The sequence below is a fragment of the Artemia sp. Qi Xiang Cuo genome, chromosome 11 (assembly GCF_049724085.1).
Source record: "Artemia sp. Qi Xiang Cuo chromosome 11, ASM4972408v1, whole genome shotgun sequence".
NCBI classification, from domain to species: Eukaryota; Metazoa; Arthropoda; class Branchiopoda; order Anostraca; family Artemiidae; genus Artemia; species Artemia sp. Qi Xiang Cuo.
Genome location: NC_142804.1, coordinates 34499640 through 34524624, shown reverse-complemented (window position 1 = coordinate 34524624; position 24985 = coordinate 34499640). Strand labels below are relative to the sequence as shown.

Sequence of the window (24985 nt, the reverse complement as noted above, 5' to 3'; positions counted from 1 at the left end):
ACTGCTTCTTTGAAGTAAGATGTCTTTTCTTAATGTTAGTCCTCATGTACTGTTCACAAAAATAAAATGTATTATCACTGCCACAGGATTTAATAGGTTCTTTTATGGGAATACAATTACATTATGGTCATGTAGGAATCACAAATCGTATTTAAATGAGTTCTACTTCTTTTTCCAATACAAATTGAAACGTATGGAAGTTAATTTCGATACATCTATATATTCTACATAATTTATTTGTCCTTTTTTTTCTTTTTGCAGCGATACTTGAAGTAGTCCAAGAATGGAAAAAAGGAAAACAGGGAGACACGGCTGATAATTTGGAAGTAATTGTTTTGATCTTTCTTATTCCTTTAGTTTTTTTTTCTGCCTTGTAGATAAATTAAGCATGTGCAATTTTCATCCTGACTCAGATACGAGTCACTGCCATCATTTTTTCCATGGTTACGCAGACGTTTATTGGTCACTCCTTATCTTATGAAGCGATGTTGTCTCACAAGAATCTCTGCCTCGTGTTTGAGCTAAATGCTTATACAACCTATAATTACTTAATTGGCCAAAAAGTCTGTCGGGCAGAAAATCAAAATTAAACAGCAGTGCATACTTTTTTGTAAGGACTTAAGACAATAATATTTTGATCCCCTTCCCCAATCACTAAGTTATAAGTCTTCTTACCCCCGCCCCTTAGAAACAAGTTTTCCCTGAAAATTTCAACATGATTCTCCAGCTTTGAACCAAAACAGGGTGCCCTTAACAAACTACGTTAAAAAATTTAAGATAAGATATATTTCAACCACAAAATAGTAGTTCCGACTTGTCTGTTTCGTAAACATTTATCAAACCTGTATAATATATAAATAATGTGGTTGAGCAACTGAGTTAAAAAGTTTCGAAAGAAGACGACGGTTGAAACAGAGCTAACTTGTCACAAAAGAAACATACGTTTGATGTGACTATAAGGAGCTGTCGCTTCGTGTGTTTTATTAAGAAACCAACAAAGCACACATAATTTTGACGAAGCTTGCAGAGAACTGGCGGTAAATCAGCTGTGGGAATTGGACAGGGTTTCACCTGCGAGACTACTGTAGAAAGAGTAAAAAAAAGCCTAAAAATGACCTATGGGCTTTCTACATTTTGTCGCCTGAGAGTGGTTTTGCCGAAAATAACAGTTTTTGTCGAAACTGAGCTACAAGCGCTATTTCGTGTAAAATTTTTTTTCTTTCGAATGGTCTAATTTACATTTCTTTAAGAGGCAGTCTCTAACTGCCTGTATTTTGCAGTTTTCCTTGCCGAATCGCATTTGTTTAAAGTGGATTTGCCGAATCGCTTAGTCTGTTTTGCCAAAAGTTGCTGATTTGCTGAACGAAAATTGGTTACAAAATCAGAAAGTTGGTTTCATGTGTGCCTCAAAATCGTAATCAGATTATGAGCTACATGATGCAAGGCATCCTAAAGAAGCATTCACACAACCAGAGTGTAACAATGAAGTGCTCTGAGCCTGGCCACACCACGATTCAGGAGGAGGTCAATTTTAGCATAGTGCTAATTTCAAAGGTGAAGTTACTATAGTTTAAGCAAGGACAATGCAAAATTGTGTTCTATAAGACTTCTCTTGCGGTCTTGCGGATGCTGCTCATTCTGTAGCGCTGATTGCACCAGAGGCTAGCCCAAGGAGACCATTGCCCAATATGTCAGAAGTGAATATTTTGGAATGGTTGCTGCCTCCTGTGTCTTCTAGCACATTAGTTGAGGTGCCAACAGCAAAAATAAAAGACGTAGAATCGCTTTACCGTTTCATGCCAACAGTAAATGTGGTATATGTGAAAAGTCTTATTAGAAGTTGTAACAGGGCTGAGGTACCTAGTACTTCAGCTGAAATCATAGCTTGTCGCGAAGCAGCCTCTGCCTCCGAAGGTTAAAAGCTGAAATTCGAGGGAGCTTTTGCTAAGTGAGACCTCCTACTGATCATTTGTTACATTTTGTTGTAAAACTCCCAGTTATTTTTCGAAATAACATTTTTTCTATCAGATGAAATACGTTTTGCCGAAAGTCACATTTCTAGTTCATGCTGAGCCAATTCCGTTTTGCCATATCTTACCTATGTTCCGGAATTTTCAGACGGTTTTACCGAAACTGATATTCATTCTGTTTTATCTCAGGAACGGTTCGTCTTAGGCCCAAAAAATAAGCACAACGATATAAGTGATTTTCTTCTTAGTTTTGAAACAATAATCCACGCTGCAGCTATAGCCGATTCGGAGATACAAATGTCGAAATTTTCAAACTCGTTTTTCTCAGGTTTTTAGAAAAAGAGATTCAGCAAAACCGCTTTCTGGCGACGATTTATTATCAATCAGTTCTTTTGTACAGGAATGGTTTCTGAAGGTCATCACGATCTTGTAACGACCAATTTTGTTGCTAAAATAACTCGTTCTCTGACTAGCCTTTGTGTAACTGAGAAAAGTAGAATTAATAAGCAATAACTTTTAATAGTAATTAAGCATAGGATACGATATGTTTCACGGTAAAGAAATAAATAAGTAGAAATATACAAACTAAGAAGGTAAGAGAACTAATAACGCATATGCGAAAAAAAACACATATAGAACGGGGTAATTGGAATTAGACATAGATTAAACCAGGACCACTGGAAGACAGGCTAAAACGGTTCTGGATCGTTTCAAGCATTTATTTTATTTATTTTTTTTTTTTTCATTCTGAAGGAAGATGAATTAAAATTATACGTAGGCTAGTTTAAAATAAACTTATGTATTTACAGTGATGGTGATGGCATACATGAAGCTCAATGATTTATGAAGTATACTGTGTGAATTTTAATAAATTTTTATCCATTTTGTTACTAATTTTTTTGGCAGTACGGAAATTTTTTGAATATTGAACTACGGGGATCCTCGTGTTTTATTGATTAAAGAGGTTTTAGGTGGTATATGACATAGAAACTTAATAAATGTAGTTTACCAATTAGAAAGGTAGCATTTTCAAAGTCCTGGTCGCAACCGAAATCGTTAGAGAAAAAAGATGTGGGAGTCTTAAGTAGTAAATAAAGGGTTTAAGTAATAGAAATACCCTGTAGTAAAGACTGTAATCTTGTTTAAACGTTCTCGCTCTAAACTAGCTGCAATAACAAGAAAATTTTACTTCATTCTGATCAATATAACTTAACCACGTGTGATTTTATTAACGCCTTTAGTTGAACAAGTTTCATTGTGTTGAAGGAGCAACACTTTGGCAACACTGGTTTTGTCCATTTTTTTCTAGTCCTCTGGTTTCAGCTTTTTGCTACAAAGTGGTAAATGTATTGCCTCCGCAGTTTTTACGGAAAGTATGAATCTCAGGCCGGATTGAAGAATATGATACTACATTTTGGAAGGCTGCGTATAATTCTTGCCTGGGGCCAAAAAGGATGGTTTTCGATAATAGTTAAGCCAGAGCCTACAGTGAGTGAATTGAAGTAGAGTTTCGTCGTCTGTGTCGGAGAGGACTATCTTAAGTTATACGGCCAAGCTTTTGTTCCAGCGAGCCATGTTGCTGCTTTCGACTAGAAAGCTGTGTTCTAGCCAAGAAGCAGGCAGGCAAAAGCTTCAAATTGAAATTGGAATAAAAGCGAAAAGCGTGTAAGGTGTGCTATGGTTACCTAGAGGTTTTTGTAAAAAAAAATGTATTTATTAAATATTATGTTTAGCTAATACAAAAGGCAGTAGATATAGACAGAGTGTGTAATATATGACGTAAGCGTTAAAGAAAGAGCTAGGTGATTACACATAGAAATGTGTACCATTTAATGAGGGAGGCCTAATCTTCGTTCAAAAATGGGCCGTCTCAATGAAAAGTTCACAATTTCACCGTGAAAAATCCTATCTAAGATCTATTTTTGTGAACTTTTCCTGAAAGGGCCCAGCTCAAATGTTCTTTTTTTTTAACCTTGAATGTGAGATCAATTGCAAAAGAGTAGACAAGATTTTTTTTTTATCTTGATTTATTTATATATTCGTCGAATTAGAAAAGTAAAATCTGAATTTCGAAACAATATTCTTGAAATTCTATTTGAAACTGCCTGAAAAGAAATTTTTATCAATTCGGTCACCGATCTAGTATTTTGCGGCTAGTATCGGTTTTTGCTAATTTTGGATTTTGGGTGATTGGGTGAATCTTTTTTTACATAACTTCTTAATCTTGTCGAGGGATTTTTTTTTGTAAATCTGTTTACTCGTCACGCTCAACAATCTCAAGCACACTGGTCATTTCAATATTCAAAGCTTCACAACTTCAAAATAGCTAGTTGCTTTTTGGCAGCAAAGATATTTTATAAGTAACTACTAATAATGAATGGTTTTCCTTATAAAGATTACTTTAGACCGTGGTTTGTTCTTTACGAGGTTGCAGCTACCGCTGCAGTTTTGACTCTGTCAATTTTTGCACTGTTAAATAAGCTCGATTTTACAGCAACATACATAAAATAATACACATCTTCGTTTTAGTTCCAATCAGCCTACACAGGATAAAAAGACGTGGTAAAATCTCTTGCGGGTCAAGTGCTTAATATCTATCAAACAGTTCGTAGTAAGTAAGGAACAACTCGGCTCAATAGTAACCCCCAATAGTAATCTACTCAAAAGTAGCCCTCTCCCACTTCCCTTTTCCCCCAAAATCGTTCGATCAAACTTTGATATAGCCTTTTCCATCAGCACAGTTGAAAGATCCAATAACTATGCCTTTGGGAGTAACATGACACCCATAGCCCCCCGGGAAAGGTCTTTAAGTTATGAAGTTTGTCCATTGTCTACGTAAATAATATTTGTTAGTAGGAAGTATACAGACATTTTTCAGAGGGGAAAGGGGAATTTCCGCAGGAGGTGGGGCTCCATGGGAAAAATTTTCTGTGAGGAGGGAAGTTTCTGGAGGTGAAATTTCTAAGGGAATTTTTACACTGGGGGGGGGGGGTATTGGCAAAGTTCCTATAAGAAATTCTTTTTATTTGTCTTACTTTCTTTTTGCCGACTCAATTTTGCATGTGGAGATGTTCCGGGGGAAATGGAAAATTTCAACAGGTTTGGAATATTTGTTAGGTCAAGGTTCATAGTTTTTTTTTTATTATTATTTGTTGTTCCTTTGTTTATAGTTAATTATTAGTTAGTAAATGAGTCAAGGGCGGATCCAGGATTTTTTTCGGGGGGGGGGGGTTACTAATTTTTGACTTTCGGGGGGGGGTTACTAATTTTTGACTCAGTTTTCGACTAATTTTACTGATTTATACCTAGGTTTTACTTATTTTCGACTCGGTCAAAAATTTCGGGGGGGGGGGGGGTTCAAACTGGGTACCCCGCCCCCTGGATACGGCCTTGAAATGAGTTGTATGTAGCCGCCCAGTCACAAGTGCTTTGTTGTATCTTTCTTGGGGCAGGTATTGGAATATTAGTTAAATATATTTTTAATGTTAAATAAACTGAAGTGAACTGAAGTGAACTGTCTGGGGAATTCTCCTCGGGATGAATTCTCCATGGGAGAATTTTGTGCAGGAAAAATTCTTCATGGGGGAATTTTCCGCGGAAGAAACTTCCCACTGGTGGGGAGGAGATTTCCGGGGAAAATTTTCCATGGAACCGGGAATTTCGGAAGTGATTGGAAAAATGGTTAGAAATTCAAGTCTCTTTCAAATGAAAACATGCTAAGTTGTTGCCTCCGTAAAACTATGCTTCCTCCGCCTCCAAGATCTGGCTCTGTGTATCATCAACAAGAGTACCCTTCTCTTAATAAACTTCAAATCATGTACAAAACCTAACAAACCAGCTCTTGTTAACACTTCTTTTCTCCACTTTGTTGGCTTTTTGGGCAGATATTGTCTCAAGTTTCTTCGCCCCTCCAAAGGAAGCATTTGCTCATTAATTAAATGGTGTTCTTCGGGGTTGTCTTCAATAAACGACTTATGAAACCTCGATACTTTTCCCTAGTTTTGATTGTATCTGACTGTAATTAATGCAACATGAAAGGAGACCAAGAGACTTATTTCCAGTACGTGGACAGAGGTCTGCGCGAGGGCAGTCCCCCATTACCAAAATTTACTCAGTTGAGGTACCCCCATTTGGGGTAATCACAGGGGTCAGTCAATACGAAGTGCAATCGAAATTCCTCATCATGTCAGCCTCTTTCAAATCATAAATTTAAAAAAGCCAAAACTGAGCAGAAATAAAGTCAAATAATCTTCTAAGCGTAAAACTACAACAAATCACAATCAATAAGTAAATGAAACTCAAAACGAACAGAAATCACAATAGATAGCCGGGTCAAACTCAAAAGAAGCAAAAATTAACATGAGTAGGGCTGATAATCCCCTAGCCTTCTCAAGGCCAGAAAATAATTTGCACTTAATGAAAACAAAATAAGTTTTAAATGTTTTCACTTTTTTTACTTTAATAAATAATTAAAACTTTAAGGAATAAATATCCGTATATGTAAATTAAACTGACAGTTCACGGTCAGTTTTTTTTGTAGTGAAGTACAAATTATTTTCTGGTCTTGAGGACGCAGGGGGGTTATCATCCCTACTCATGTTAATTTTTGCTCGTTTTGAGTTGGACTCTACTATTTATTGTAATGTATATACATAGGTCGTAGAAACTGCAGAGGGTGCTCATTCGATCAGAAATTGAGAGTTCTAGGGCCTTTTAAAAATTCAAAAGTGTTTGGAAAGGAACCAGATCGTGTCCTAGAACCTTTTTCGTTATATAGTCCTTTTGTAAGCCCTTAGAACATCTGATGAGCATTTAAAAGTACCAATTTTTTCTGACTAGCTTAAAATATCAATAAATTTACACCCTATTCTATATTCTTTACAGTAAAATAATAGAGGAGGGGGGGGGTATATTTGATCTCAAGGATTCCAGTGGCGTGAAACTTTCAGACACTATTTTCTTGGTCAAAAAGATTATCAAAGTGTCACTTTGGAAAGAGAGAGAGGCCTAGGGTACAAAAATGAGCCAAAAAAAAACAAACTTTTTTCCCGATCAGTTTGAAACTTACAGCCGTAAGTCCTTGGGCCAAAGAGATGTAATATACAAAAAATATTCAAAGGATTGGTCCCTCTTTCAACAAAGGGGGCTCAAAAAAGGGTCGAATTGATCTAATTGGCCTGATTATTTGAAACTTTGGGCCAAGGGGACCTCAATGCAGAAGAAAAAAAATATTGCTTCCCCTGAAAATACAGCCCAAAAAAGGGCCAGAAAAGTCCCAAGCAATTTTTTCCCATCCACTTCAAATAGTAGGAGCTACTTTAGCAGCTTAGAAAGAGGATCATTTGATTAAAAATTGAAAGTTATTTTTAAAGATCGCCTGACACAGGTATATCAGCATTATTTTTAGAACGACTTCCCTTATCGAAATGAAGCTTCTGGGGCATCATGAGTGGGATGTTCAACTGACCAAAAGGCAAGGTGTATCTGCTACTACTGCTGTTAATACTGCTGCTACAGCTGTTACTACTAATAATAATAATACACTTACTGCTCCTACCGCAATCACTACAAATTTTGGCGGAAAATCATGATTTCTTGGTATTTTAGTAAAAACTACTTTGGTTAAGAGTTACGTAGGGTCCATTTTTTTTAGCCAATACTAGGCCTCTCTAATTGAATGGTACACATCTGAATTATAGAAACGTGTTTGCGTCGTATTTTCTTCAATTTTGCTGCAAAAACACTGGAGTTCACATGAATATTTTTTAAATTTGAGTTCACTTGAACATATTTTTATATCTTTTTTTTATGCCAGGATCGTCTTTGGTAATGAGAGGTAGGCATCTTTTGCTAGTCCGTGTAGCTATTATTGGCTTCTGATACATGTCCACTACGGAGACGTGCGTGTAAGTAAGAATAGGTTGCTTGAAGACGGTCATTTTCAAACATGAGACTTTATAAACTTCTGCAAATTAGTTTACCTGGTTTCTGATGTACCGGCCAGAATGTGCCTCGGTGAGGGAAGTTTTAGTGAAAGCTGATCAGTCGTTCGAGCTGATGCGCTAGATATCCTATTTATAGGTAAACTAGTTGATAGCGAAGAAACAAAACCGAAGTGTTTCATCAATCGTTTATGGTCATCTTTATGGTTGAGAGGTGAAAAACTTGTGCACTACTAGTGCACCTGTTATTGGTTTTGTCACCTAGAATTAAATGTTTCTGTAACAAATATAATTAGTAATTAAACACAATGACGTAGTTCTTGAAGCTGTTTCTTTAAAGTGTATGATTCTGAAAATTGATGAATAGCTTTGTAGTATTTAATGGGTTCAACAATTCGTATATACATGTATGGTTTAACTGCCTTCAAGTGACTATTTAATTTTTGATATATTTAAGGTTCTACTGACTTCGAAGTCAGTATAATATTTTAGAATCCCACCCTTGGATTTCTGACCAAAATTTCGCTCCTGCAACACTAGTTGGCGAAGCCGACATAAGGTTGCTGCAACACTTCACGTTGCTTTGGCAGCCCAAATCTTATTGGTTTTGGGTTAAATTCACTAGTATTTTAAAATTTCTTTGGTTCACTTTCCCCAGTGGCGAGAATTTTTTCTTGTACAAGCTTTTTAAAAGATAGGCGAGTTGGAAATGAATGAAAATCAATGAACTTTGAAACGAACTTTAAACAACTAAATAAAGCCAACTTTCAAAGGGCTCCACAGCAATGTTAAGGGGAGTTGTACTTTGAATTTTGTTATTATTATAGCCAGTTTAGAAGGGATATGCTTCAACAAAATTAACCAAAACAGTTTAACTGCTAAGTTTGTGTGTATCTCTTTTTTTTTAGCTTATTGCTACGTCTTTTCCCTTTTTTTTGTATGACGGGTTTCCAATAAATAATAATAATAATAATAGTTTGCATCTTACACCTAAAGTGTCACAGCGTCCATAACATTGAAAGTTGTCTTTGGCCAAGCAAAATGTCCTGGAGGCAATCCTTGCTGAACGAATACAAGCAACCCAAAAATAATGAACCAGATGAGGAACAATGTTCGATTTGTAACTTTAAAATCAATCCAACAATATTTATAAGCTATTGAAATTTGATGCTTGCCAGCGCTCACTATCGTTATAAGGGTATTGCTTATAGCTCTACTTATGGCTTTATCTAACTAAAAAAAGAAAAAATCAGCTTGAAACATTTGTAAATAATTTTTATTTTGTAAAAAGAGACATCTTGCGTCATGAATGAACCTTCACAAGAATATGTTTTACTTAGATGCTCAATCGTATCCAAGAATATACTTAAAATAATCATATCCTAAAAATACTTATAACAACATGACCCATTTTCAGAAGATGTGGCTGAAAATCTGCGTTTCAAAAAGTTCAGTTTCTTGACAGGTACACTTTAGGTTAGTTGGGTAGCATTGTCTTTTTTCCAACTCTTTCTAAGGAAGTTTTGATAAGCTCGGTTAGAACACGCAAGGACAGGATGACATTTTAGGAGGGAGTGTGCATTAGAAACAGATAGCCTAAAGTCGAAACTGGCTATGACGCAATACATTACGCACAATGAGAAGAAGCTTTAAATGTTCATGAAAAAATTAAGACTTTTATACGCTGATAAAAGACCTGATAATGCGAATCCATGACATTTGTAAGTGTAGCCGGAAAAAATTGTATGACTTCTTTTAGTATAGAATTTAGAACGCGATAAATTATGAAGCTCTGTCGCTTTGAAATTTAATTATCAGGCTTTGAAAATTAATAGTTACAAATAAAATAAAATGTATTAGTATTAGGTGCTTTAAACTGACTTTAAGAAATAAAAACATTCAAAAAACCTGACTATCCACAGTCTTCTCGAGCGATGAGAATCTATCCTACGCTTAATGTCAAAATTAGCCATAAATGGCTAGTTGTATTTCATATTACTAATACAGTATTTATATAAATCGTTTAGGATGAATAAATAAATTAATTTAATAAAGGTAAAGAAATATTATAATTGTTAAATGTCTCATCATGTCTTCGTAACTGATAGCATAGTTTTGCGATTAAAAATAAAATGTTGATTAAAATGCGATTAAAAATAATATTCTTTCGTTTGTTTTTATACAGCCAGAGGAAGAAATTGACTTTGAGAGTCTGCTATCAGATAAGCCTTTATACAAAGCCCATGTCGACGTTCCATCTCAAGAGGATATCAAAGAAGCTCTGCTACAGAAAAGGAAGAAAGAACTTCTGTCTAAGTATGTCGGTGATATGGAAGGACTATGACAACAGTAATTTTTGAGTATATATGTATTTTTGTATATGCAATTTTTGTATTTAAATATTGGTCTCCGTGTACCATTTACATAATTCAGATTGGTTTAAAATATTGTTGTAGTTTATTGACTGTGTGGGAGGGGTATCCATTTTTGGATCATTTCTTTTTCCGATATAACACGAGAGAAGATTTCTGCCCTAATAAGTACCTCCTCCCCCTTCCCATATTTGCATTAAACAACACTTGTGTATAGAGGAACATCATTTTGAAACTGGAAATAAAAATACCTTAAGTTACCTCAAGTCGTGCTCAAAGCCAGTTAAATTTTCAGAACGTTAGTATGTGCCAACTTGTCGCGATGGCTTGCACGTCTAGGGCAATTATTTGACGGATCTTAGAATTACACTGAAGTAGTCTTTTCAATCTCTATCTTTTCAATCAGGTTGGGAGAATCTGATGAACTCATTTGAAAAGTAGAAAATTTCAGGAAAAATTGGATAGTTGAGAGTATTGATCTGTATTTTACTTTGTAAGTAATAATTGATCATAATCCTTTAATTTTTAAGAACTGTTTTAACTCAAATCTAGCTTTTATGGAGTAGTCCTACCTTAGCTTAGGAAAATCTTGGCAGGTTAAGTAGGCTGTCTGACTTTAACATTGTCCTGGTGACAGAATGTGCTGTTGTTCACATTTGCCTAGATGGTACAGTGCCTGAAAAAACAGGTCTGCAGAATTTTATGGCAATTGAGTATTTAAAATAAATATAATATTTAAAAGCTTGGGATATGTTAAACTTAATCGTAATTTGGTACACAACCATTTTAATATAAAACTGCAGATCAGGGACGTCTCCCTATTTGGGAAGATGGCTCATTCAAACAGTTTTTTTTTTTTTTTTTTTTTTTTTTTTTTTTTTTTTTACCAACGAAAGATATTGCGCCATAGCAAAGAGCCAATTTCTGCCGTTGTGTGCCACAAAACAGCATTATTTTCCCGAATAGGACCAAACTTCTATTGAGTGAAAATTCTGAAATCCATTATTTTATTCGTCGTAGAATTAATTTTAAATAAGCAATGCTAACAGTTGTTTATCCAAGTTATGCGATTTTATTGGAAAAATTGACGAATTGTTTGTTTAACCTCCCCAGTTTCATCCATCCAGGCAGGCCATCCTTATAGGGATTGGCAGATTTATCCCTAATGTATATACAAAACGAACGGTTGCTAAAGATCGATTATAAAATGATGCTAAGGGTTTTAAAGTTCTACATAAATCCACAGCAACTATTTTGGGGAGGTGAGTAAATCTTTTGTGTAAGGGAGGAGGGGGCAGTCTAAAGCCCCAATAAGGACATTTTTAGGCCCATATTCTCAAACCATCCATAAAGGAATCCTTCAGATCAATTTAGAAGGCGAAAATTTGTACCACTTAGCCGTCCTTCCTTCAGAGGAATGTTTTGGGATCAGGCATACATAGCCAACCTTTTATAGTGGAACCCGTTGATTTTAACACAAAACTCCGTTCCCAAAATTGAAGTACTGTAATAAAAAGTTGAACTTCAGCGCAAAGAGGATTTTATGGCAGTTAGCGCAAAGAGCGTTTCGTGGCAGTGGCAGCGGCAGCCTCCCTTATATTTAAAAACTGTTATTTTAGTGTACAAAGCTAATACCCATAAATAAGCCCGGAGATTTTAAGTATTTTTCCACAAAATTTCAAGTTTAACCTAAAGAGGGAAGGGGGTGAGAGAAGTGGTAGCCCCCATCACTATTAAGATACCACAAAATTTAAATACTTTAAATCTTAAATCAAGTATAAAGCACCCTATCGGTCAGGAGAGTTGACACCCCCTTCAAACTCCCTTGCTTTGTGCTCAAATTGAATATATCTATTTTTCATCTTGCTCCTTCAGGAATTAAAAACCTGACACAACAGTAATGTGATAAATTGTCTACTTTAGTATACAAGCCTTTGTTTATTGTAAGGCTTCGAGAATGAAAGAGTTTGCTCATCTTTTACTTATCTAATTATGACTAAATACCGTACTGGGTGTAGCTAGATTACTTATAGGTTTGATCCTATTCCAAGTTGGCCAAAACTAGGGTACCCTCTATCCCATCTACACCAACCAAGGCATCAAAGTTCCCTTTATAGAAATGCTACACCTTGTTTCAACTCAAATCCCACAAGGATTTTCAATCTGTATTATAGAAATAACAAAGTGGTCATTTGCCCCTTAAACATCCTCCCTCCTACCACTATTTTTTAAAACAAAATGGTAGGCATGTTGCTCCTAATTTGAGCCAGAATTATGCGAGGCTTTCGAATATGTACGACTTAAGGACCAAAGCGGCTTTGTGATTCCTCCACTAGTATCCCTAACCACCACATCTTTAGCAGGGAGGTTAAACCTTATTTTGGAAAAGGAATTGTAACAATATTCTTTTTTATCTGTATGATCAGAGTCCTTTTTTGGTTCTTGCTCTATGCCAAATCAGTGAATATGTTCTTATTTTCGAAGGCTAGAACTAATACTGGATGATAATTTTCCTTTTGTCATTTTTTTCTATGTTTCACCTAGTTTATTTTTCCTTGCTATAAAAGTAACATAAGACCAATAAAATTATAAAGTTGTAAGTTTATTTTTCAACTTACTGCTAAAAATATACAAAAATCATCATATAACTATACTAAAAAATGAAAGACATCGTTGGGATGTTGAGATAACAGCGAATGATGTTTATGGAAGCACATAGTAATATAAACTTTTTTTTTACCTAATATGATAGTTTTTTCTAGTATAAAGCTCACAAAGTATGAAAAGGGACAACTGTGAATAAAAAAAACATATTAATATAAACTGTAGCAATAAAACAGAAGTTATTACTTACACTTTAAAGTATATCGTGAAAAAAAAAGTTATTTTATTTATTGAAGCTGCTGAAGGGATTGGAGGAATTCAACACTTTGAAGGGCGTTATATTTTGTTAGGTTATATCGGAAATTTCGGCCATTTTAAAGGGAACAAATGATGCTATTTAATTCTTTAGAGCGTCTGTAAGATTCTATTTGCTTGATTTGAAGGATCCACAAAAGAGTTTTTTTCAAACAAAATATATTTTTGAATAATGTTTCCAAACAATTATAACCTTTATAAAAGACACAGGAAATAATCATGTTCAAAGTTTTACTTTTGAGATGATTTGTTTTTCTCAAGAAGTGGAATTATGTTTTTATTTATAAAACCTTTATTATTAATCGCCTGAAGTGGAATTCAATACAAGACACGTGTAATAATTTTTGGCCAAACTTCGGTGATTGCTTCTTAATTTCCAAACAAGTCGAGATAATTTTCAATTTCAAGGAAAATAAAACTATTTTTCCGTCCATCTTGTTCTAAATAAGAGCCAATATTTTCTCCTGTTCAACAGAGCTTTGCAATTCATTGCGATAAATTATTGAATAAGCTTAATCAATGTACTCTGTTAAACGCTGTTTGAACATCAAAATGAATTTCTTATAAATAAAAATAAAATAAATCTTGCAAACCATACAATCTTTGAAACTAATCAAAAATACTGTTAGCTTATAATAATAGATAAATATTCCTAGAATTTTCTATTCTTAAAAGGACGATTTGAAGCTTATTTAGCTCTGAAAAACAATGAATAAATAATTAACTGCAATAGGTTTCAATTAGTGCATTTGAACGCAATTCTTTCGTTTTAATCGGTTATTGAATGCCAAAGAATACAAAAATCAGTTGCAACAAGCTTATCAAACCCGGGTTTTATGTTCTTTCTCAAGTGATGTTGTCCAATCCGACACTCAATTTTTTTATTTGTTCTAATATGTAGCAAGTAATAAATATTTGTGTAAATGGGGTTTTGAAAACCAAGTGCTTTGCCACTGAGTTGAGGGGAGGGGATCCGTTCTACCCCCTTACCGAATCTAAATCCATGGCGTGGACATCGCTTGTTGGTGGGTCCTAACATATGATCTGTAATAATAGTTTGTTTACCCAAAGTCTATTTAAACTCCCGGATAAAAAAGCTTGTCCAAACGATCTTTAGTGTTTGGACCAAAACGTGTTGCAAAGCCAATTAGTTGTACGAAATTACAAATCTCAGTGTGCTCTTACACTTCGAAACTGGTCACAGCGGTTAAAATCTCAATGCACAATAACACCTAATATATTTTAATTGTGGAGCTATAATGTGAGATAGGTTTTCCGAAATTTCACAAAAAAAGTAAAATTACCATTTAGCTTAAAAGAAAAACAAGGAAAAATAACAACCTAAAAATTCTCATTGTTGAATTTAGTTAATCGTCATACTGTTTAGGTGAAATGTACAATTATGTTCACGGTAAGTCAAGGAAGCATGAAATTTCATAGACAAACAAGGCACATATTACTAGATTAAGATGAACATATCTTATAGCTTATAGCGCGTGAAATTTTCTCTTTTACGGAAAACTAATGTGTTTGGTACCCTTAATACTTGAAGGTGATACTGTCTCGATTTCCTGGATATCACACTTACAGTAGGTCGTTTATGCTATCCAACCAATAGTGCGTGTAGAATTCGTCTGGCTCTGTAGAAATCATGGAATTGTCTGAAAATAATACAAAGATGAGAAAAACGATCATGTTTCATGACCATTTAAGATCAAAAGAAATTGAATTCTAAATTTTTTTTGAGCAATTTCAGTTTGAGTGGTATAATATAAACCACAATCTGTGTTTTCAGTTGGGAACATCAAGCAGTTTTTGAACTTCCCTAATCGATGCTATGCACGCCCATTGAAGTCCTACGAACAGTTGAAAGGAAATATTACTATTTGAATTGCTTAAGTGGAAACTTTCACAGCCATATACGTCTTGAAAATTCGGGAATAAGGTTTTTTTTTTTTTTTTTTTTTTTTTTTTTTCACCTCCAAATAGAGTTGTTGGTAGCAGCAGCTGCCAAATTAAAAAAAAAAAGGAAAAATTAGTTGAAAATAAGCTAAAAACATGTGACACAAACTAGCTTAAGGACGTGTAGCTTCATTTTGAAGGTTTAGTGCTCTTTGGAAGTAGCAGATCTTTAATATGAATGAATAAATGAACTTTATTTCCCACTAAAAAGATATAATGTCACTAACGAAGTAACAAAAGGAAAGATAGCAACAACAACAAAAAAATTTCCTAGTTATTACATTTTTTTCTGTATAAATATTTTTATTTATTTATTTATTTATTACCCGTCAAAAAAAGGTACAAAAGACGGAGTATCACTAAAAAAGAAAAAACACACACACAAAAAACAAATTACAACACATTACACATAATCGAAAAAATTGCAAAGACGAGAAACAAAAACTCAATTATACAATGCACTGCAGGTACGTAAGAAATTTTACTTTTTAATTTCTCAAGTACTGAAGAAGCATAAGCAATATGATTGATAACTTCACTTAAACTAACCTAACCTACAGAAAAATAATTGACAACCTGAAGTCAAAGCCAACGGACTCAATCAACTAGACTAAATATGACAATAGACGGTAAAAAGACTAAAGGTGACAAGAGATGTGCAAACAAAATTAAATGGACAGCGATTTACTGCCTTAGCAAACGGCACCAAGGGTGGGAAGAAACTTTTTCGTTGTACCGTTTAATTTGTTCAATTATAGCTGCCGTTCAGTATATACGGCTGGGGTTCAATATAGTTTGTGTTAATTATAATACTTCAGTATTTCTGCTGATGATGGAGACCGACTGTGTCTTCGAAATATTCTGAACTTTTGTATTTGTTTTTTTCACTGTCTAATAAAGGACTTATCCATATTGAAACTCTTCTTATTTTATTCGTTACAAAAAAAAGAATCAAATAAAAAATGCACAAATATATACAAGCAGAACAGCAAATAGACACTAATATAGCAAAGCATGACACAGTTCCTTTCCGTTGAAGTCATATAAAACTTCTCTAGTCTTTTCTGAACAACCATTTACGGGTAGGATTTTTTTACGCACGAAAAGCGTTGTCAAATTTAGCTATTTAGTGTTGCTTGTTTGTTTTTACGGGTTAACGTGGTAACATACGCGAAAATGTGATACTACCAAAAAATTTCCTAATTTGAGAAAAAAAAGTCTTAAAAAATTGCGGTTTTCAGGTACAAATAGACCTAAGATGGACCCATCGGGCCAAAACTTTTTTATTTTGATGGCCTTGATACTTCGATCATGTAAGGTTTATAGATGCTTGTCAAAACCAAAATTGGCCACATGACAACAAGAAAATTTGAAGAAATATATCATACTAAACTTGTGGGATCAACTTAAACAACGAATAAAAACAAAAAGATATTGGTTTTAAATGTCTGTTGTTTCTTTCGCTGTTATAATAGCTCTTTAAATGTTAGCCTTCAATAATTTTAGTTATTTTTTAAACAATCATATTTTTTTCTGGTTATGAAGGCTTGTTTCTCTCGAGACCTGGCATTTTCTCGCAAAAATACTTGGATATCTGATCAAAGGTCTTACGTGGGTGTCACGACAAAGATAATATCCTAGGAAATTTGTCAATAGCATCCTAGAAACCCGAACTTGTAGGAAGCTTTCGAAAAGGAATCCGCAGCTTTAAGTCGAAAAAGAATCCCAGGGCTTTGACCTTGTCTATGGAGGTATTTTACATTTGTTTTACCCTTATTCTACTAATAACTTGCGTTAGGACGAAAAAAAAACAACAAAATATTTCAGAATTAAGTAATGCTTGACTTTTGACAAGTGTTGCGCAACCCCTTGCTTTTCCCCTGTCATGCTGCAAATATTACTGCATAGTTGTAAACAGTACTTGCAAGGGCTTTATTGGGAGGTGAATGAGGTAGAGGGGGTGTTGTAGGGCCTTCTCCTGAGGTTGAAAGATTGTAAAATATGCTGAAAAGGGGAAATATTATTGAAAAATAGGGTACAAAATATGGTTTTGCAGTCTCTCTTCTTAAAAACGAGAAAAGCTGGAATGGCTAATTTGTCTATCCATATTTCGGCCTAAATCATTCGTTTTCTTCTTGTTTCTTCTTGTTTAAAAGGATGGAAAGATAGAGCAAGGCAATGATTGGAAAGCTTCATTTCAGTTGAAAAGCCTATTTCTTAATTTCACGAATATTTCAGGGAGGATATGGCCTCGTATTTCTTAATGCTGTAATGTCTGTAAAATTGCCGTAATCATATAAAATAAACTTGATGTAAGTCTTGCACTTCTTTGAAAATTTAATTTTCTTTTTCTATACTCTCTTTCGTGCCCACCCCCCCCCCCCAAAAAAAAAAACAACTAAATAACGCCTCTGATAAATTTGTAGATGGTATTATAAAATATAAACACTCTTTATCTTCTTTGTCTTACAATACCTCAGATAGAACTGCATCTAAAAGTCACCTCAAATTTATCTTCTGACAATCATTATGTTAATGATGACCACCTATATAATTTCAAACGGTTGAAACCTTCTATCCTCCCCCACTAAGAGCCCCTGGATGATGCAAACGACAACTCTGATGTCATCTTTGTTGACTTTATGCTATTCTTTCGTCCACCTGTCAGAATTTCATGAGCCGACAATAAATTCGGAAATTATCTGAAGAGATTTCGGAAATATCAGACGATCCAGGAGTCTGATTTTATTTTGAGCACGAGCTTAACAAAGGCATAATTTGTCACTTTGTAGGTCGTAATTGTAAACAAATGGTTCCAATTCCTTGGAGGTATAATCATGCCATGAATTTTTTCATCAGGTGAAAACAAATTAACTCGATTGATGAAATACGACTTAGGGGGCTAAATTCAAAACTCAGGAGGGTTTTTCTAGGTGTCTGGAGAGGAGCTCGAAATATTTGTTCATGCTTGGGGTAGGAGGAAAAATTCTAAATAAGAGTTTTCTACAAAATAATCACATCTTCTTTAAGAAAACCAACATGTTACTTTTATATTTTTTGTATAGTTACTATGTAGTTTTTCTTAAAATAGTCACTTCTTTTCTAAAGAATACAACATCTTACTTTTACACTTTTGTGTAATTATTACCGTGAATATCCAAAATCTGGTTAATGTCAAGATTCTCTGGTGAATGTCCGAAATTCATTTTTCTCTTCTTTGATTCAATATAACTTTGTGAGTCAGCTTTTCCAGTCTTATGCAAGCTATGATGGTAAATGTTAGGTTATGTTAGATTATGTTATGTTAGGTTAAATTTCGTTATAAATATCAGAAATGGGTTAAAAGCCTAACCTAACCTGTCATCATCAACCTCACATTAAACTGAAAAAGTTGACTGGCAACGCTGACTTAATCCAGGGGAAAAAAAGGTATTTCGGACGTTCACTAATTTCGAAAATTCACGGTAACATAGTTACTATTTAGGTTTCAACAAAATTTTCATATCTTTTCTGAAAAATTTAGCATGTTACTTTTGCACTTTTTGTACATGCTACCCATGCACTTTTTTATATACTTTTTGTCTTTTAATCAGGCACATGTCATGTATGTTCCACCCCAGATGACCCCTGCATTGACATTTAGCGGAAACCACAACTGCTTGATTAACTAGAATAAATATTGTTTTAATTGTTCAAAAAAAAAGATTACTGTGTTTTTTTACGTTGAGTACGAAGCTCTTTCAAAAATTTACTAGGTATGATAGTTTACTGTCTTGTTGACATACAAGGCCTCATTTTGAGGGTAGGGTTCATTGCTTATTTGCACCTTCCTTAGAACATCCAAAACTCACTAATAATGTAGAAAAAAAAATACATTTGTAAAAATACGAAAGTTTCTGGCAAATAAAACTTTTTTTAGATATTATCCCCTTCCATTTGTAGAAATACATGCTACAGCCCCCCCCCTTCTGAAAAGTTTCAGCCGCTCTTATCTTGAAAAACCAGTGTAGGTGGCTAAGTTAATGTATTTAACATGATGCGTACATAATCCAACCATTTCTAAACAGACCATATGTTATTAGACCCAAGTTACTCCTTTTAGCACATGGATACTCAATATTGATTAAGAAAATATTTTATCGGGTGGTTATGAAGTTGTATTCTGGTTAGATATGAAGGTGAACATTACTTGAAGAGCGCTTATATACAAATCTTGCATAGGTATAGCATAAGGCATAAGAATACAGCTTTCTAGGAAACCGTGAATATATATTAAAGTACATAATATCTGCCGTTGGTATTAAAAGAATTAACGCCCTGCTACATATCCCGCCTTACTCTAAATTTGCCTCTACTCTATATATTTGCTGTGACATAAAGGGATCTGGGGCTAATTTGAAGAAAAATGGTCTGAAGTGAACCTTCAATTTTTTGAAGGAAAGTTAAAACTGTTGTCTTTGCATCGTAATTTGTGTTTTATTAAGCGTTAAAAGATTCCATCTTTAATTTTATATCAAAAGCAAATACAAAATTGAACACATACTGGTAATCTATCAAGTGAATATAATATTCAAGTTTCAGTTTTCCGTTTTTTTTTTATTTAAATTTTTGTTTTTTTAATTGTTTTTTTTTTCAAGCAACATGTTCTATTTGTGTGTGGAACCATGTTTTGCTTGTCTACTTTGCTGCTCAAAATTTTCATTTGAGGGAAAACACGTTAAGTAAAGTTAAGCCTGTCTTTAGAGGCATAAAGTCGTATAGAAAGTGCCTCAAATAAATCGTCCAGAAAGTTAATTTTGGAAGTTCGTTCAGTATTCAAAATGTAGAGAGAAACGTCCGCATAACACAGTACCAGAAAGCTCTGTAAAATCTCATAAAGTACTTCTCGACAGTCAAAAAAAGAATTAAGCTATTAAATTTTTTTGACAATGTATATCAAAAACCGAAGAGGCTTGAAACTAAATTTTCAGAGGGAAATGATTTGAAATGTTGAAATTGAATATTTCTTTATTTATATGTACAGCGAAAAATCATCTAAGCAGCCTATGTATGCTTATATGAAAAAAGACAGATTTCTTTCTTAAACTGTTTGAATGCACAAGTAATATCAATGTTTACAACAACCTCTCTAAAGTCTATTACCTGCAATGTTCATCTCAATGGTAACAAGCCTGCAAAAGTGCTTGCAAGTCTGACCGTAAAGGGAGGAAGACGAGGAATATTTTTCCTTGGGGGGGAGAGGGGTCCATAACACGAACAAATTCATTTTTATGCCATAAACTATAGGTTTTACCAGCTGTTTCCTAAAAATCAGCCTCTGCTGAGGAGGGTGATTGTCCTACCCAGCATGCACTCACGCCAACCTTGCAGTTTTAACTTATTGAAAACTTTCTTTACGCCATGTGAGCACACTATTGAGGATAAAATGAACTTACCCAACGATGCCTGTATAGCTTCATCCTCGAAAGAGAAGGTGTCAGTTTGCGACATGGGAGTTCCAAGACCAGAATCATAGTAGAAATCTGAGTCAATAGTGTTTTGTGGGTAGTGCGAACTTACAGGAGTATATGTGGGCAGGATTGGGATTAAGCCTGGGCACTCATGATTGGCTGTACTACTCTGGCTTCCACAATTACTGTAAATTTCTTCTTCCAATGAAAGACGTAAACGCTTGAACTCTCTGTTTTTTTGGACCTGTTCCTAAAAAAGGAAATATTTCGCAATTTTTTTCTTAAGGAGGATTGGTTAAAGGTCTAAACATCTACGTGATGAAATAATGGCTCATAAATAAATATGTGCTGGCAGTTATCCCGGGGCGAAACGGACTTCAGAGGACAAGATATTTTGAGGTCGTATGGATTTGGGACGCCTTAAAATGAACCAATTTTTTTCCTACCGGCTTGAAACTTGTAGCGTACGTAGATTGGGCCAAGAGAACTTCAATACAGACGAATATTCTGGAAAAATCTTTGGCTATGATTCGTGATTACATCTTAATTGAATTGATGTACGACACGGGAAACTGTACTCCTCGGAATTTGTTTGTTTTTCAATTCTCGATGTCAAGCTACTAAGGAAGTTATCAAGAAATATGTTCTGTTGGTCACCATCGTGCAACTTAGTTTTCTGCATTGTTCACACCCTTTTTATAAATGTCATTTCATAAGTACCCTAAGAGGGAATACGTTGCTATATTGAAAATGGAAATGCAATAATAAGCTGTATAATCAAGAAGCCGTGATATGTGGCTTACTATAGTTATGGACTCAGAGCATGGTCACATGTCATATCCATTTTTACTTTTTAAATAATTTTATTAAAGAGATAAAAATATATCCTTCGATACCTTTTGATGTCACAACTGTAAGCCTTGGGTCACTATCGCTGAAAAACACACGACCATATCTCCTAGGCAAAAAATCGCATGGTTCTATTTCTAGTGTATGCTTGGTCAGACTTTAGTCAACCGTAAAAAATCTGTGTTGTTTTCAGAAAGTAATGTACAGGTACACAGAATCCCTCTTTTGGATCTGAGTCCACAAAATCTGTGTTTTGATAACCTAAGTGAAGACTCCGAAGGATTTCCTGCGGTCGTGTACTCCACGCAAAATGGATGGATTCGGGATGTGAAGACACACATTAACCAAAAATTAAAACGTGACCTAAAAGCTCATATGACACTGGGTCCTGAGAGAAAATATTATGTCACTTGCATAGCGAATTGACTTGTTGCGTCTGTAGGTGGACTTGAACCACCTGTAGCCGCAACTAAAATCCTAGATGCTAATTCCTACCACGTTTAACTGAAATATGATAGATGTGGATGACAAAAATGTTACCTTCCTTCACAGATGTCAGATTGATTACTGACACTCGAAACAATATCCAGGAATTTTGACCAGACTTGGCTGAACTCTGTGAGCCGGCCTCGCGTTTTTACGAGTGAACTGGGGTTTAGAAAACCCTATTTCCCCTCCCAACAGAATCAGATCAGGCCCAAACTCTAAAAAACCATGACTAGGAGCCAAGCCCTACTTCATCCTACGTTAGGTTGGGATTCGATTCCCCAATATGATGGATGTAATGATGACAAGAACTTACAGACCCCCTTCCTCCAACTTCCACAGAGAGCAAACCAACACGAGACTCCAGAAAACCATAAAGAGGACCTTAACTGTTATTTCTGCCACGTTTGCAATTTGACAATCTTCAGAAGCCCGAGCTATTTTTTTCTAATTTATGTTAAAAATGAACGGAAGTTTTCATGTTCCATTGACCAAAGTTTGCTCGGAGTGTACAATAATCGGGATATCTGTATTCATTGAAGGATTGAATCGTGAGATTTGATTTTCAATCATGAGAGTTACAAAAGCAATTGCTAGGTCTCAATATCAATTGGTAGGTATGGAAGCACTGAGTAGGACGGTTTTAAATACAAATGAATTAATCACATATCTTACAAATGATTTTGATCTTGTAATTTTCTGTTTATTTTAGGTTTAATAGCCTATCTTACGCACGCTAGTTTCGACTCGTTTTAAGTTTTAAATTTGTTCCGTATTTTCTTGTAAAACTTGTTATATAGATGTCCTTTTTATCTAGAAGCGATTGAAAATTATGTTTACATTAAAAAGTGTGAAGAGGCAGAAATATTTATTTATTTAACCCTTAACCAGATTTCGGTTAAGATATATATGCTATAGAAGATATATTCTTCTTCTTCTTTTCTGGATTAGTATGAAGACACTTTCGCCCAATCTAATGACCGGAATCAAGATGTATACTGTTCGTAAAGTTAGTTGCTTTCAATCAAACAGTTCGTGGTAACTAGACCCCGGTGCTGCGCCGATAAGAGAAGGCCGGAACGATCAATGCTGACTAATAAGATTAATACTTTTTTCAATCTCTTTCAAACCCTGGCTTGAACTAACATCAGATCTGAGCCCATTCATGTGCTGAAAACTTCGCTAGTTACAGGCTGGACGGTGGTCTTTTTTGTTATTAATCAAGATAAGTAGAAATACGATAGAAACGAAGTGGCTGTGGCGTTTCAGAACCCTTGCATAATAGTTGAAGTATCTATTAGCTATGTATTCTTAACATGAATAATTATCAAAATTAGTAGTTTTTTTCAAAGAGCATACAACACTTCAAATACCGTATCACAAAATTCGTCAATTATCTGGATAAAAACTTTGAATAGAAGTTTGAACTTAGAAGCTTAATATTTTCATAATGCTCTTTGCCTATATCTGTTTTGTCACCTTTAAAACAGTTGAAATGGACGACTTTGATATTGATTGTTTTTGCTCTTTTGAATTCCTAAATAGCCTTCATTGTATTAAAAACTAGTTTTTAATAATAATTAAAAAAAAAAAACATTTTTTTTTTTTTTTTTGGCTTCCTTATAGAATATATATCATGTAGGCTAATGCTGAACTGCTGCGTTTTTAGATTGCTTTTGGCTGCTCTTTTGGATATTATTCATTTTATCTTTTGGGGATCCATTCCAAATTAGAAACTCATAAATACCTAATATCAGTTAAATTATAAACTGCATCTAAAAGGAGTAAATTTATCAAATTGAAAAATACATGAGGGTGAAACACTTCAATTACAATGAAAAAAAAATTCTTTTATAAAAACTAAAATTCTCACTTGTAAATAGTTTGTAAATACCTAATATTAGAAGAACTTCCAATTGCGAAAAAAAGCCCCTCTGGATACTGCCTTGATAGGATACCATCTCTGCTTTAAATTAAGAAAATAAAGAACTTTTTTGGCATCCCTGCCTTCAATAAAAAAAATTGATGTTTTTTTATTTGAAAATGGAACCCCCTATCCATCCCACCTTTGGATACTGCCTTGATAGGATGCCGTCTCTGCTTTAAATTTAAAAAAACAACTTTTTGGCATCCCTGCTTACAGTAAAATTTTTTTAATTATTTGCATTTAAATATGACAATTCGCTACCCCCCCCCTCCCCCCCCACCTTTGGATACCACTTTGATAGGATGCCGTCTATTCTTTAAATTAAAAAAAAAATATTAACGTTTTGGAATCTCTGCTTTCAATAAAAAGAAATTCGAGGTATTATCATTTAAATATGACAATTCCCCCCCCCCTTCTGGATACCACTTTGATAGGATACCGTCTCTGCTTTAAATTAAAAAAAAAATAATTAACGTTTTGGCATCCCTGCTTTCAATAAAAAGAAATTCGATGTATTATCATTTCCAGGTATATCAATTACAAAGGTCGAACAGCAAAAATGTCGAGATTATTTAGATATACCTCAAATTACTGGAAACCGAGTCATAGATTCGCCATGGTATTCAATAAGATTCAAGGAATCTAAATGTACCCAAGACAATGAATAAGTCCCAATCGGGGGCCCAGGGTATATCAAAATGTTTCTATGGTTTCCCAGGGAATTAGATATTAGTTTCTTCCGTCTCCGCTTTAAATGAAAAAAAATAAATATCTTTTTGGCATCCCTGCTTTCAATTAAAAAAAAATATTGAGATATTATCATTTAAAAATGATAGTCACTATAGGCAATTATATACAATTGTTTTATGAATCCTGTTTTTGGGGTTACTTCCGTTTCAATCTTCAATTCTCCAACCTTCTACATAGTCTATAGCTAAATCTTGGCTCAATAGAAGGTTTTTTGGGAGGGGGGGGTGGTGTAAAATTTCTTAATAAAGAATATTTTATTTTCTTTAATCTATGAGGCGTTCAATAATTATGTATTAAATATTAAGAAAATATGTCTAAAAATAGCGAAAGAAAACGAAATTCTACAAATTTACGATTC

The 24985-nt window shown here is 34.5% G+C and overlaps 2 protein-coding genes across 2 annotated transcripts in view; one reads left to right on the top strand and one right to left on the bottom strand.

The window, feature by feature from the left end:
* LOC148946912 (pre-mRNA-splicing factor ISY1 homolog) overlaps positions 1-10377 on the top strand; it is a 42561-nt gene extending 32184 nt beyond the window's left edge. Inside the window, exons 6-7 of the mRNA XM_089097193.1 lie at positions 262-326; positions 10098-10377. Of these exons, the coding sequence (XP_088953319.1) occupies positions 262-326; positions 10098-10256 (224 nt within the window). The 3' untranslated portion in view covers positions 10257-10377. The remainder of the gene's footprint in view (positions 1-261; positions 327-10097) is intronic.
* Positions 10378-11492: 1115 nt separating this feature from the next.
* LOC148946911 (uncharacterized) overlaps positions 11493-24985 on the bottom strand; it is a 29619-nt gene continuing 16126 nt past the window's right edge. The window contains exons 5-6 of the mRNA XM_089097191.1: positions 20601-20865; positions 11493-14864 (exon numbers count right to left, since the gene is read on the bottom strand). Coding sequence (XP_088953317.1) covers positions 14788-14864; positions 20601-20865 — 342 coding nt within the window. The 3' untranslated portion in view covers positions 11493-14787. The remainder of the gene's footprint in view (positions 14865-20600; positions 20866-24985) is intronic.